General features: G+C 50.4%; 1 protein-coding gene across 3 annotated transcripts in view; it reads right to left on the reverse strand.

Annotated features, from left to right (window-relative positions):
- LOC148479705 (uncharacterized) overlaps positions 1-16010 on the reverse strand; it is an 88252-nt gene that overhangs the window by 12645 nt on the left and 59597 nt on the right. For 2 of the 3 annotated variants that reach the window (XM_088454418.1, XM_088454415.1), the window contains exons 1-3: positions 2257-2341; positions 2043-2140; positions 1502-1883 (exon numbers count right to left, since the gene is read on the reverse strand). In XM_088454418.1, coding sequence (XP_088310544.1) covers positions 1502-1883; positions 2043-2140; positions 2257-2341 — 565 coding nt within the window. Of the gene's footprint in view, positions 1-1501; positions 1884-2042; positions 2141-2256; positions 2342-16010 lie in introns of those variants that run through there. The other variant, XM_088454419.1, reaches the window with a different exon arrangement.

A 16010-nucleotide genomic window follows, 5' to 3' on the forward strand; every position in this document is an offset into this window, starting at 1 on the left:
TGGTCAGATATCTGGGCTGGTAACACACAGTGACATGATGTGAGGGGGAGAGCAGAAGTATAATAGGGCTGATGGCTCCTGATGTATGAGATACACCAGAGTGTGTGGGAAGGAGACTGGTCAGATCTCTGGGCTGGTAACACACAGTGACATGATGTGAGGAGGAGAGCAGGAGTATAATAGAGACTGATGGCTCCTGATGTATGAGATACACCAGAGAGTGTGGGGAGAAGACTGGTCAGATCTCTGGGCTGGTAACACACAGTGACATGATGTGAGGAGAGCAGGAGTATAATAGGGGCTGATGGCTCCTGATGTATGAGATACACCAGAGAGTGTGGGGAGGAGACTGGTCAGATCTCTGGGCTGGTAACACACAGTGACATGATGTGAGGGGGAGAGCAGGAGTATAATAGGGGCTGATGGCTCCTGATGTATGAGATACACCAGAGAGTGTGGGGAGGAGTCTGGTCAGATCTCTGGGCTGGTAACACACAGTGACATGATGTGAGGGGGAGAGCAGGAGTATAATAGGGGCTGATGGCTCCTGATGTATGAGATACACCAGAAAGTGTGGGGAGGAGACTGGTCAGATCTCTGGGCTGGTAACACACAGTGACATGATGTGAGGAGGAGACAAGGAGTATAATAGGGGCTGATGGCTCCTGATGTATGAGATACACCAGAAAGTGTGGGGAGGAAACTGGTCAGATCTCTGGGCTGGTAACACACAGTGACATGATGTGAGGGGGAGAGCAGGAGTATAATAGGGGCTGATGGCTCCTGATGTATGAGATACACCAGAGAGTGTGGGGAGGAGTCTGGTCAGATCTCTGGGCTGGTAACACACAGTGACATGATGTGAGGGGGAGAGCAGGAGTATAATAGGGGCTGATGGCTCCTGATGTATGAGATACACCAGAGAGTGTGGGGAGGAGTCTGGTCAGATCTCTGGGCTGGTAACACACAGTGACGTGATGTGAGGAGGAGACCAGGAGTATAATAGGGGCTGATGGCTCCTGATGTATGAGATAAACTAGAGTTTTGGGAGGAGACTGGTCAGATCTCTGGGCTGGTGACACACAGTGACATGATGTGATGGGGAAAGAAGGAGGATAATAGGGGCTGATGGCTCCTGATGTATGAGATACACCAGAGAGTGTGGGGAGGACACTGATCAGATCTCTGGGCTGGTAACACACAGTGACATGATGTGAGGGGGAAAGCAGGAGTATAAAAGGGGCTGATGGCTCCTGATGTATGAGATACACCAAAGAGTGCGGGGAGGAGACTGGTCAGATCTCTGGGCTGGTAACACATAGTGACATGATGTGAGGAGGAGAGCAGGAGTATAATAGGGGCTGATGACTCTAGATTCAGCCACTGGGCAGATACAATTCCCTCATTAATTTGTACTGACAGAGGAGGGTTTAGGATAATAGACTATTGTGACTGAGGAATGAGAATATGTGACTCTATTCTCTAATATGTGATTACTCACCTGTGCTTATATCTGTAGGGATTTCCTCCACCTTACACTGCTGATCTCCCCTCATATACGTTTCTTCTCCCGCTATATCTTCTGCCTTTACATCAGTCACATACGTCTCTTCTTCTCCCTCTGTATCTTCTGCCTTTATATCATTCACATAGGTCTCTTCTTCTCCCTTTATATCAGTCACATACGTCTCTTCTTCTCCCTCTATATCTTCTGGCTTCATATCAGCCACAAATGTCTCTTCTTCTCCTTCTATATCTTCTGCCTTTATATCAGTCACATACGTCTCTTCTTCTCCCTCTAGATCTTCTGCCTTAATATCAGTCACATACGTCTCTTCTTCTCCCTTTGGATCTTCTGCCTTCATATCAAACCAATGTTCTCCCTAAAACAACCACAAAATAATAACAATTTAATAGTGTTTAATTTAATTAATGGAGATTAGACAGTATAAAATCAGAGTATAGGATATACATGGTTTCTGAACACATCACATAATGACAGTCACCCTTAGTATATTGCTAAGACCATAACTCCCACCTACCTGATGCTCAAGTGGGATCCTGTGATTCTTAGCTGTATAATCCTGGGAATAAAGAGGACATGGACATCTCTCTGGGGTATTTCTGTTACTGTGCCCATCTGTAGGAGACACACAGTGACTGAGTATATTGTATATGTGATTAACATATAGTGTGTGTATATAGGGGGTCCCAATACCTGCTCTCCCTGTACAATAAACAACAGTCTCCTCTTACCCAGTGATATGAGGGGCAGTTGAATCGCCATCATCACGTCCTTGTACAGACCCTTGTGTTTCTCTATATATTCCCCCTCCTGCATGGAGACATAGACAGTGACATTGTGACATCCTGACACCTTATGACACCCAACCTGACACACACAATGATACAGTCATCAGCCAGACACTCCCCTGGTGTTACTGTATAATGTCCCATTCCCAGCAGTCACCTCCCCAGTCATCACCCAGACACATCCCCTGGTGCTACTGTATAATGTCCCATTCCCAGCAGTCACCTCTCCAGTCATCACCCAGAACATTCCCTGGTGTTACTGTATAATATCCCATTCCCAGCAGTCACCTCTCCAGTCATCACTCAGACACAACCCCTGGTGTTACTGTATAATGTCCCCTTCCCAGCAGTCACCTCTCCAGTCATCACCCAGACACATCCCCTGGTGTTACTGTATAATGTCCCATTCCCAGCAGTCACCTCTCCAGTCATCACACAGACAAATCCCCCGGTGTTACTGTATAATATCCCATTCCCAGCAGTCACCTCTCCAGTCATCACTCAGACACAACCCGTGGTGTTACTGTATAATGTACCATTCCCAGCAATCACCTCTCCAGTCATCACCCAGACACATCCCCTGGTGTTACTGTATAATGTCCCATTCCCAGCAGTAACCTCTCCAGTCATCACCCAGACACATCCACTGGTGTTACTGTATAATGTCCCATTCCCAGCAGTCATCTCTCCAGTCATCACCCAGACAAATCCCCCGGTGTTACTGTATAATGTCCCCTTCCCAGCAGTCACCTATCCAGTCATCACCCAGACACATCCCCTGGTGTTACTGTATAATGTCCCATTCCCAGCAGTCACCTCTCCAGTCATAACCCAGACACATCCCCTGGTGTTACTGTATAATGTCCCATTCCCAGCAGTCGCCTCTCCAGTCATCACCCAGACAAATCCCCTGGGGTTACTGTATAATGTCCCAATCCCAGCAGTCGCCTCTCCAGTCATCACTCAGACGCATCCCCCGGTGTTACTGTATAATGTCCCATTCCCAGCAGTCACCTCTCCAGTCATCACCCAGACGCATCCCCCGGTGTTACTGTATAATGTCCTATTCCCAGCAGTCACCTATCCAGTCATCACCCAGACGCATCCCCCGGGGTTACTGTATAATGTCCTATTCCCAGCAGTCACCTCTCCAGTCATCACCCAGACGCATCCCCCGGTGTTACTGTATAATGTCCTATTCCCAGCAGTCACCTCTCCAGTCATCACCCAGACGCATCCCCCGGTGTTACTGTATAATGTCCCATTCCCAGCAGTCACCTCCCCAGTCATTACCCAGACACATCCCCTGGTGTTACTGTATAATGTCCCATTCCCAGCAGTTACCTCTCCAGTCATCACCCAGACGCATCCCCTGGTGTTACTGTATAATGTCCCATTCCCAGCAGTCACCTCTCCTGTCATCACCCAGACACATCCCCTGGTGTTACTGTATAATGTCCCATTCCCAGCAGTCACCTCCCCAGTCATCACCCAGACACATCCCCTGGTGTTACTGTATAATGTCCCCTTCCCAGCAGTCACCTATCCAGGCAGTAGCTGAATGATCTATCATCCAGTGTACTGTGGGAGATGATAATTAAAAATTAACTATAATAAACTTTATCTATATATTATTTTTGTTTAGGAGGCAATATTGCAAGATATAGTTTTCCTGTCAGCTGTTTTAGAGGAGGGGATTAGGACAGTACAGGGATACAGAGGAGGGGATTAGGGCAGTAGAGGGATACAGAGGAGGGGCTTAGGGCAGTACAGGGATACAGAGGAGGGGCTTAGGGCAGTACAGGGATACAGAGGAGGGGATTAGGGCAGTACAGGGATACAGAGGAGGGGATTAGGGCAGTACAGGGATACAGAGGACGGGATTAGGGCAGTACAGGGATACAGAGGAGGGGATTAGGGCAGTACAGGGATACAGAGGAGATGATTAGGGCAGAACAGGGATACAGAGGAGGGAATTAGGGCAGTACAGGGATACAGAGGAGATGATTAGGGCAGAACAGGGATATAGAAGAGGGGACTAGGGCAGTACAGGGATACAGAGGAGGTGATTAGGGCAGTACAGGGATATAGAGGAGGGGATTAGGGCAGTACAGGGATATAGAGGAGGTGATTAGGGCAGTACAGGGATATAGAGGAGGTGATTAGGGCAGTACAGGGGTATAGAGGAGGTGATTACGGCGGTACAGATATATAGAGGAGGGGATTAGGGCGGTACAGGGATATAGAGGAGATGATTATGGCAGTACAGGGGTATAGAGGAAGTGATTAAGGCGGTTCAGGGATATAGAGGAGGTGATTAGGGCGGTTCAGGGATATAGAGGAGGTGATTAGGGCAGTACAGGGGTATAGAGGAAGTGATTAGGGCAGTTCAGGGATATAGAGGAGGGGATTAGGGCAGTACAGGGATACAGAGGAGGGGATTAGGGCAGTACAGGAATATAGAGGAGGGGATTAGGGCAGTACAGGAATATAGAGGAGGTGATTAGGGAGTACAGGGATATAGAGGAGGTGATTAGGGCAGTACAGGGGTATAGAGGAAGTGATTAGGGCGGTTCAGGGATATAGAGGAGGTGATTAGGGCAGTACAGGGGTATAGAGGAAGTGATTAGGGCAGTTAAGGGATATAGAGGAGGTGATTAGGGCAGTACAGGGATACAGGGTAGAGGGTTAGGGCAGTACAGGGATATAGAGGAGGGGATTAGGGCAGTACAGGAATATAGAGGAGGTGATTAGGGCAGAACAGGGATATAGAGGAGGGGATTAGGGCAGTACAGGGATATAGAGGAGGGGATTAGGGCAGTACAGGGATATAGAGGAGATGATTAGGGCAGTACAGGGATATAGAGGAGGTGATTAGGGCAGTACAGATATATAGAGGAGGGGATTAGGACGGTACAGGGATATAGAGGAGGTGATTAGGGCGGTGCAGGGGTATAGAGGAAGTGATTAGGGCGGTTCAGGGATATAGAGGAGGTGATTAGGGCGGTTCAGGGATATAGAGGAGGTGATAAGGGCAGTACAGGGGTATAGAGGAAGTGATTAGGGCAGTTAAGGGATATAGAGGAGGGGATTAGGGTAGTACAGGGATACAGAGGAGGGGATTAGGGCAGTACAGGAATATAGAGGTGATTAGGGAGTACAGGGATATAGAGGAGGTGATTAGGGCAGTACAGGGATATAGAGGAGGTGATTAGAGCGGTACAGACGTATAGAGGAAGTGATTAGGGCGGTTCAGGGATATAGAGGAAGTGATTAGGGCATTTAAGGGATATAGAGGAGGTGATTAGGGCAGTACAGGGGTATAGAGGAGGTGATTAGGGCAGTACAGGGGTATAGAGGAGATGATTAGGGCAGTACATGGATATAGAGGAGGGGATTAGGGCAGTACAGGGATATAGAGGAGGGGATTAGGGCAGTACAGGGATATAGAGGAGGTGATAAGGGCAGTACAGGGATATAGAGGAGGTGATTAGGGCGGTACAGGGATATAGAGGAGGTGATCAGGGCAGTACAGGGGTATAGAGGAGGTGATCAGGGCGGTACAGGGATATAGAGGAGGTGATCAGGGCGGTACAGGGATATATAGGAGGTGATTAGGGCAGTACAGGGATATAGAGGAGGTGATACAGAGGAGGGGATTAGTGCGGTACAGGGATACAGAGCAGGTGATTAGGGCGGTACAGGGATACAGAGGAGGGGATTAGGGCAGTACAGGGATATAGAGCAGGGGATTAGAGCGGTATAGGGATACAGAGGAGGGGATTAGAGCGGTACAGGGATATATAGGAGGGGATTAGGACAGTACAGGGATAGAGAGGAGGGGATTAGGGCAGTACAGGGATACAGAGGAGGTGATTAGGGCGGTACAGGGATACAGAGCAGGGGATTAGGGCGGTACAGGGGTATAGAGGAGGGGATTAGGAGACGACAGGGATGTAGAGGAGGTGATTAGGGCAGTACAGAGATACAGAGGAGGGGATTAGGGCAGTACAGGGATAGAGAGGAGGTGATTAGGGCGTTACAGGAATACAGAGGAGGGGATTAGGGCGGTACAGGGATACAGTGGAGGGGATTAGGGCGGTACAGGGATACAGTGGAGGGGATTAGGGCGGAACAGGGATACAGTGGAGGGGATTAGGGCGGTACAGGGATACAGTGGAGGGGATTAGGGCGGTACAGGGATATAGAGGAGGGGATTAGGACGGTACAGGGATATAGAGGAGGGGATTAGGGCGGTACAGGGATATAGAGGAGGTGATTAGGGCGGTACAGGTGTATAGAGGAGGTGATTAGGGCGGTACAGGGATATAGAGGAGGGGATTAGGGCGGTACAGGGATATAGAGGAGGGGAATAGGGCGGTACAGGGGTATAGAGGAGGGGATTAGGGCGGTACAGGGATACAGAGGAGGTTATTAGGGCAGTACAGGGGTACAGAGGAGGGCAATAGGGCAGTACAGGGGTACAGAGGAGGGGAATAGGGCAGTACAGGGATATAGAGGAGGGGATTAGGGCAGTACTGGGATATAGAGGAGGTGATTAGGATAGTACAGGGATATAGAGGATGGGACCAGGGCAGTACAGTGATATAGAGAAGGTGATTACGGCAGAACAGGGATATAGAGGAGGTGATTAGGGCAGACAAGGGATATAGAGGAGGGGATCAGGGCAGTACCGGGATATAGAGGAGGGGATTAGGGCAGTACAGGGATATAGAGGAGGGGATTAGGGCGGTACAGGGATATAGAGGAGGGTATTAGGGCGGTACAGGGTTATAGAGGAGGTGATTAGGGCGGTACAGGGGTATAGAGGAGGTGATTAGGGCGGTAAAGGGATATAAAGGAGGTGATTAGAGCAGTACAGGGATATAGAGGAGGTGATTAGGGCAGTACAGGGATATAGAGGAGGTGATTAGGGCAGTACAGGGATATAGAGGAGGTGATTAGGGCAGTACAGGGATATAGAGGAGGTGATTAGGGCAGTACAGGGATATAGAGGAGGTGATTAGGGCGGTACAGGAATATAGAGGAGGTGATTAGGGCGGTACAGGGATATAGAGGAGGTGATTAGGGCGGTACAGGGGTATAGAGGAGGTGATTAGTGCGGTACAGGGATATAGAGGAGGTGATTAGGGCGGTACAGGGATATAGAGGAGGTGATTAGTGCGGTACAGGGATATAGAGGAGGTGATTAGGGCGGTACAGGGATATAGAGGAGGTGATTAGGGCGGTACAGGGATATAGAGGAGGTGACTAGGGCGGTACAGGGATATAGAGGAGGGGATCAGGGCGGTACAGGGATACAGAGCAGGGGATTAGGGCGGTACAGGGGTATAGAGGAGGGGATTAGGAGACGACAGGGATGTAGAGGAGGTGATTAGGGCAGTACAGAGATACAGAGGAGGGGATTAGGGCAGTACAGGGATAGAGAGGAGGTGATTAGGGCGTTACAGGAATACAGAGGAGGGGATTAGGGCGGTACAGGGATACAGTGGAGGGGATTAGGGCGGTACAGGGATACAGTGGAGGGGATTAGGGCGGAACAGGGATACAGTGGAGGGGATTAGGGCGGTACAGGGATACAGTGGAGGGGATTAGGGCGGTACAGGGATACAGTGGAGGGGATTAGGGCGGTACAGGGATACAGTGGAGGGGATTAGGGCGGTACAGGGATATAGAGGAGGGGATTAGGACGGTACAGGGATATAGAGGAGGGGATTAGGGCGGTACAGGGATATAGAGGAGGTGATTAGGGCGGTACAGGTGTATAGAGGAGGTGATTAGGGCGGTACAGGGATATAGAGGAGGGGATTAGGGCGGTACAGGGATATAGAGGAGGGGAATAGGGCGGTACAGGGGTATAGAGGAGGGGATTAGGGCGGTACAGGGATACAGAGGAGGTTATTAGGGCAGTACAGGGGTACAGAGGAGGGCAATAGGGCAGTACAGGGGTACAGAGGAGGGGAATAGGGCAGTACAGGGATATAGAGGAGGGGATTAGGGCAGTACTGGGATATAGAGGAGGTGATTAGGATAGTACAGGGATATAGAGGATGGGACCAGGGCAGTACAGTTATATAGAGAAGGTGATTACGGCAGAACAGGGATATAGAGGAGGTGATTAGGGCAGACAAGGGATATAGAGGAGGGGATTAGGGCAGTACCGGGATATAGAGGAGGGGATTAGGGCAGTACAGGGATATAGAGGAGGGGATTAGGGCGGTACAGGGATATAGAGGAGGGTATTAGGGCGGTACAGGGTTATAGAGGAGGTGATTAGGGCGGTACAGGGGTATAGAGGAGGTGATTAGGGCGGTAAAGGGATATAAAGGAGGTGATTAGAGCAGTACAGGGATATAGAGGAGGTGATTAGGGCAGTACAGGGATATAGAGGAGGTGATTAGGGCAGTACAGGGATATAGAGGAGGTGATTAGGGCAGTACAGGGATATAGAGGAGGTGATTAGGGCAGTACAGGGATATAGAGGAGGTGATTAGGGCGGTACAGGAATATAGAGGAGGTGATTAGGGCGGTACAGGGATATAGAGGAGGTGATTAGGGCGGTACAGGGGTATAGAGGAGGTGATTAGTGCGGTACAGGGATATAGAGGAGGTGATTAGGGCGGTACAGGGATATAGAGGAGGTGATTAGGGAGGTACAGGGATATAGAGGAGGTGATTAGGGCGGTACAGGGATATAGAGGAGGTGATTAGGGCGGTACAGGGATATAGAGGAGGTGACTAGGGCGGTACAGGGATATAGAGGAGGGGATCAGGGCGGTACAGGGATACAGAGGAGGTGATCAGGGCAGTACAGGGATATAGAGGAGGTGATCAGGGCAGTACAGGGATATAGAGGAGGTGATCAGGGCAGTACAGGGGTATAGAGGTGGTGATCAGGGCAGTACAGGGATACAGAGGAGGTGATCAGGGCAGTACAGGGATATAGAGGAGGTGATCAGGGCGGTACAGGGATATAGAGGAGGTGATTAGGGCGCTACAGGGGTATAGAGGAGGGGATTAGTGCGGTACAGGGATATAGAGGAGGAGACCAGGGCAGTACAGGGATATAGAGGAGGTGATTAGGAGAGTACAGAGATATAGAGGAGGGGATTAGGGCAGTACAGGGATATATAGGAGGTGATTAGGAGAGTACAGAGATATAGAGGAGGGGATTAGAGCAGTACAGGGATATAGAGGAGGTGATTAGGGCAGTACAGGGATATAGAGGAGGGGATTAGGGCAGTACAGGGATACAGGGTAGAGGATTAGGGCAGTACAGGGATATAGAGGAGGGGATTAATGCAGTACAGGGATATAGAGGAGGGTATTAGGGCAGTACGGGATACAGAGGGGATTAGGGCAGTACGGGGTATAGAGGAGAGGATTAGGGCACTACGGGATACAGAGGAGGGGATTAGGGCAGTACAGGGATACAGGGTATCGGATTAGGGCAGTACAGTGTTATAGAGGTGATTAGGGCAGTACAGGGATAATGAGGAGGTGATTAGGGCAGTACAGGGATATAGAGGAGGTGATTAGGGCAGTACAGGGATATAGAGGAGGTGATTAGGGCAGTACAGGGATATAGAGGAGGTGATTAGGGCAGTACAGGGATATAGAGGAGGTGATTAGGGCGGTACAGGAATATAGAGGAGGTGATTAGGGCGGTACAGGGATATAGAGGAGGTGATTAGTGCAGTACAGGGATATAGAGGAGGTGATTAGTGCGGTACAGGGATATAGAGGAGGTGATTAGGGCGGTACAGGGATATAGAGGAGGTGATTAGGGCGGTACAGGGATATAGAGGAGGTGACTAGGGCGGTACAGGGATATAGAGGAGGTGATCAGGGCTATAGAGGAGGTGATCAGGGCTGTACAGGGATATAGAGGAGGTGATCAGGGCAGTACAGGGGTATAGAGGTGGTGATCAGGGCAGTACAGGGATATAGAGGAGGTGATCAGGGCAGTACAGGGATATAGAGGAGGAGATCAGGGCGGTACAGGGATATAGAGGAGGTGATTAGAGCGGTACAGGGATATAGAGGAGGTGATTAGAGCGGTAAAGGGATATAGAGGAGGGGATCAGGGCGGTACAGGGATATAGAGGAGGTGACTAGGGCGGTACAGGGATATAGAGGAGGTGATCAGGGCAGTACAGGGATACAGAGGAGGAGATTAGGGCAGTACAGGGACATAGAGGAGGTGATCAGGGCAGTACAGGGATATAGAGGAGGGGATTAGGGCAGTACAGGGATATAGAGGAGGGGATTAGGGCGGTACAGGGTTATAGAGGAGGGGATTAGGGCGGTACAGGGATATAGAGGAGGTGACTAGGGCGGTACAGGGATATAGAAGGGATTAGGGCGGTACAGGGATATAGAGGAGGTGATTAGGGCAGTACAGGGATATAGAGGAGGTGATTAGAGCAGTACAGGGATATAGAGGAGGTGACTAGGGCGGTACAGGGATATAGAGGAGGTGATTAGGGCGGTACAGGGATATAGAGGAGGGGATTAGGGCGATACAGGGTTATAGAGGAAGGGATTAGGGCAGTACAGGGATATAGTGGAGTTGACTAGGGCGGTACAGGGATATAGTGGAGGTGATTAGGGCGGTACAGGGATATAGAGGAGGGGATTAGGGCGGTACAGGGTTATAGAGGAAGGGATTAGGGCGGTACAGGGATATAGAGGAGGGGATTAGGGCAGGACAGCGATATAGAGGAGGTGACTAGGGCAGTACAGGGATATAGAGGAGGTGATTAGGGCAGTACAGGGATATAGGGGCAGTATAGAGGTATAGAGGAGGGGATTAGGGCGGTACAGGGATATAGAGGAGGGGATTAGGGCAGTACAGCGAAAGAGAGGAGGTGACTAGGGCAGTACAGGGATATAGAGGAGGTGATTAGGGCAGTAGAGGGATATAGGGGCAGCACAGAGGTATAGAGGATGGGATTAGGGCGGTACAGGGATATAGAGGAGGGGATTAGGGCAGTACAGCGATATAGAGGAGGTGATTAGGGCGGTACAGGGATATAGAGGAGGTGATTAGGGCGGTACAGAGATATAGAGGAGGTGATTAGGGCGGTACAGGGATATAGAGGAGGTGATTAGGGTGGTACAGGGATATAGAGGAGGTGATTAGGGCAGTACAGGGATATAGAGGAGGTGACTAGGGCAGTACAGGGATATAGAGGAGGTGATTAGGGCAGTACAGGGATATAGGAGCAGTACAGAGGTATAGAGGAGGGGATTAGGGCAGTACAGGGATATAGAGGAGGGGATTAGGGCAGTACAGCGATATACAGGAGGTGATTAGGGCGGTACAGGGATATAGAGGAGGTGATTAGGGCGGTAAAGAGATATAGAGGAGGTGATTAGGGCGTTACAGGGATATAGAGGAGGGGATTAGAGCGGTACAGGGGTATAGAGGAGGGGATTAGGGCGGTACAGGGGTATAAAGCAGGGGATTAGGGCGGTACAGGGATATAGAGGAGGTGATTAGGGCGGTACAGGGATATAGAGGAGGGGATTAGGGCGGTACAGGGATATAGAGGAGGTGATTAGGGTCGTACAGGGATATAGAGGAGGGGATTAGGGCAGTATAGGGGTATAGAGGAGGGGATTAGGGCAGTACAGGGATATAGAGGAGGTGATTAGGGCAGTACAGGGATATAGAGGAGGGGATTAGGGCAGTACAGGGATATAGAGGAGGGGATTAGAGGGATATAGAGGAGGGGATTAGGGCGGTACAGGGATGTAGAGGAGGGGATTAGGGCGGTACAGGGATATAGAGGAGGGGATTATAGCGGTACAGGGATATAGAGGAGGGGATTAGAGCGGTACAGGGATACAGAGGAGGGGATTAGAGCGGTACAGGGATACAGAGGAGGTGAATAGGGCGGTACAGGGATACAGAGGAGGTGATTAGGGAGTACAGGGATACAGAGGAGGGGATTAGGGCGGTACAGGGATACAGAGGAGGGGATTAGGGCGGTACAGGGATACAGAGGAGGTGATTAGGGCGGTACAGGGATACAGAGGAGGTGATTAGGGCGGTACAGGGATAAAGAGGAGGTGATTAGGGCGGTACAGGGATACAGAGGAGGTGATTAGGGCGGTACAGGGATACAGAGGAGGTGATTAGGGCGGTACTGGGATATAGAGGAGGTGATTAGGGCGGTACAGGGATATAGAGGAGGTGATTAGAGCGGTACAGGGATATAGAGGAGGTGATTATGGCCGTACAGGGATATAGAGGAGGTGATTAGGGCAGTACAGAGATATAGAGGAGGTGATTAGGGCAGTACAGGGATATAGAGGAGGTGATTAGGGCAGTACAGGGATATAGAGGAGGTGATTAGGGCGGTACAGGGATATAGAGGTGATTAGGGCGGTACAGGGATATAGAGGAGGTGATTAGGGCAGTACAGGGGTATAGAGGAGGTGATTAGGGCAGTACAGGGATATAGAGGAGGTGATTAGGGCAGTACATGGATATAGAGGAGGTGACTAGGGCAGTACAGGGATATAGAGGAGGTGATTAGGGCAGTACAGGGATATAGGGGCAGTTCAGAGGTATAGAGGAGGGGATTAGGGCAGTACAGGGATATAGAGGAGGGGATTAGGGCAGTACAGCGATATAGAGGAGGTGATTAGGGCGGTACAGGGATATAGAGGAGGTGATTAGGTGCGTACAGAGATATAGAGGAGGTGATTAGGGCGGTACAGGGATATAGAGGAGGGGATTAGGGCGGTACAGGGGTATAGAGGAGGGGATTAGTGCGGTACAGGGATATAGAGGAGGTGACCAGGGCAGTACAGGGATATAGAGGAGGTGATTAGGGCAGTACAGAGATATAGAGGAGGGGATTAGGGCAGTACAGGGATATAGAGGAGGTGATTAGGAGAGTACAGGGATATAGAGGAGGGGATTATTGCGGTACAGGGATATAGAGGAGGTGAACAGGGCAGTACAGGGATATAGAGGAGGTGATTAGGAGAGTACAGAGATATAGAGGAGGGGAATAGGGCAGTACAGGGATATATAGGAGGTGATTAGGAGAGTACAGAGATATAGAGGAGGGGATTAGAGCAGTACAGGGATATAGAGGAGGTGATTAGGGCAGTACAGGGATATAGAGGAGGGGATTAGGGCAGTACAGGGATACAGGGTAGAGGATTAGGGCAGTACAGGGATATAGAGGAGGGGATTAATGCAGTACAGGGATATAGAGGAGGGTATTAGGGCAGTACGGGATACAGAGGGGATTAGGGCAGTACGGGGTATAGAGGAGGGGATTAGGGCACTACGGGATACAGAGGAGGGGATTAGGGCAGTACAGGGATACAGGGTATCGGATTAGGGCAGTACAGTGTTATAGAGGTGATTAGGGCAGTACAGGGATATAGAGGAGGGGATTAGGGCAGTACAGGGATATAGAGGATGGGATTAGGGCAGTACAGGGATACAGGGTAGAGGATTAGGGCAGTACAAGTGTATAGAGGTGATTAGGGCAGTACAGGGATAATGAGGAGGGGATTAGGGCAGTACAGGGATATAGAGGAGGTGATTAGGGCAGTACAGGGATATAGAGGAGGTGATTAGGGCAGTACAGGGATATAGAGGAGGTGATTAGGGCAGTACAGGGATATAGAGGAGGTGATTAGGGCAGTACAGGGATATAGAGGAGGTGATTAGGGCGGTACAGGAATATAGAGGAGGTGATTAGGGCGGTACAGGGATATAGAGGAGGTGATTAGGGCGGTACAGGGATATAGAGGAGGTGACTAGGGCGGTACAGGGATATAGAGGAGGTGATCAGGGCTATAGAGGAGGTGATCAGGGCTGTACAGGGATATAGAGGAGGTGATCAGGGCAGTACAGGGGTATAGAGGTGGTGATCAGGGCAGTACAGGGATATAGAGGAGGTGATCAGGGCAGTACAGGGATATAGAGGAGGAGATCAGGGCGGTACAGGGATATAGAGGAGGTGATTAGAGCGGTACAGGGATATAGAGGAGGTGATTAGAGCGGTAAAGGGATATAGAGGAGGGGATCAGGGCGGTACAGGGATATAGAGGAGGTGACTAGGGCGGTACAGGGATATAGAAGGGATTAGGGCAGTACAGGGATATAGAGGAGGTGACTAGGGCGGTACAGGGATATAGAGGAGGTGATCAGGGCAGTACAGGGATACAGAGGAGGAGATTAGGGCAGTACAGGGACATAGAGGAGGTGATCAGGGCAGTACAGGGATATAGAGGAGGGGATTAGGGCAGTACAGGGATATAGAGGAGGGGATTAGGGCGGTACAGGGTTATAGAGGAGGGGATTAGGGCGGTACAGGGATATAGAGGAGGTGACTAGGGCGGTACAGGGATATAGAAGGGATTAGGGCGGTACAGGGATATAGAGGAGGTGATTAGGGCAGTACAGGGATATAGAGGAGGTGATTAGAGCAGTACAGGGATATAGAGGAGGTGACTAGGGCGGTACAGGGATATAGAGGAGGTGATTAGGGCGGTACAGGGATATAGAGGAGGGGATTAGGGCGATACAGGGTTATAGAGGAAGGGATTAGGGCAGTACAGGGATATAGTGGAGGTGATTAGGGCGGTACAGGGATATAGTGGAGGTGATTAGGGCGGTACAGGGATATAGAGGAGGGGATTAGGGCGGTACAGGGTTATAGAGGAAGGGATTAGGGCGGTACAGGGATATAGAGGAGGGGATTAGGGCAGGACAGCGATATAGAGGAGGTGACTAGGGCAGTACAGGGATATAGAGGAGGTGATTAGGGCAGTACAGGGATATCGGGGCAGTATAGAGGTATAGAGGAGGGGATTAGGGCGGTACAGGGATATAGAGGAGGGGATTAGGGCAGTACAGCGAAAGAGAGGAGGTGACTAGGGCAGTACAGGGATATAGAGGAGGTGATTAGGGCAGTAGAGGGATATAGGGGCAGCACAGAGGTATAGAGGATGGGATTAGGGCGGTACAGGGATATAGAGGAGGGGATTAGGGCAGTACAGCGATATAGAGGAGGTGATTAGGGCGGTACAGGGATATAGAGGAGGTGATTAGGGCGGTACAGAGATATAGAGGAGGTGATTAGGGCGGTACAGGGATATAGAGGAGGTGATTAGGGCGGTACAGGGGTATAGAGGAGGTGATTAGGGCGGTACAGGAATATAGAGGAGGTGATTAGGGCAGTACAGGGATATAGAGGAGGTGACTAGGGCAGTACAGGGATATAGAGGAGGTGATTAGGGCAGTACAGGGATATAGGAGCAGTACAGAGGTATAGAGGAGGGGATTAGGGCAGTACAGGGATATAGAGGAGGGGATTAGGGCAGTACAGCGATATACAGGAGGTGATTAGGGCGGTACAGGGATATAGAGGAGGTGATTAGGGCGGTAAAGAGATATAGAGGAGGTGATTAGGGCGTTACAGGGATATAGAGGAGGGGATTAGAGCGGTACAGGGGTATAGAGGGGATTAGGGCGGTACAGGGGTATAAAGCAGGGGATTAGGGCGGTACAGGGATATAGAGGAGGTGATTAGGGCGGTACAGGGATATAGAGGAGGGGATTAGGGCGGTACAGTGATATAGAGGAGGTGATTAGGGTCGTACAGGGATATAGAGGAGGGGATTAGGGCAGTACAGGGGTA

The sequence above is a fragment of the Taudactylus pleione genome, unplaced genomic scaffold (genome assembly GCF_031769625.1).
Source record: "Taudactylus pleione unplaced genomic scaffold, aTauple2 ptg000614l, whole genome shotgun sequence".
Classification (NCBI taxonomy): Eukaryota; Metazoa; Chordata; class Amphibia; order Anura; family Myobatrachidae; genus Taudactylus; species Taudactylus pleione.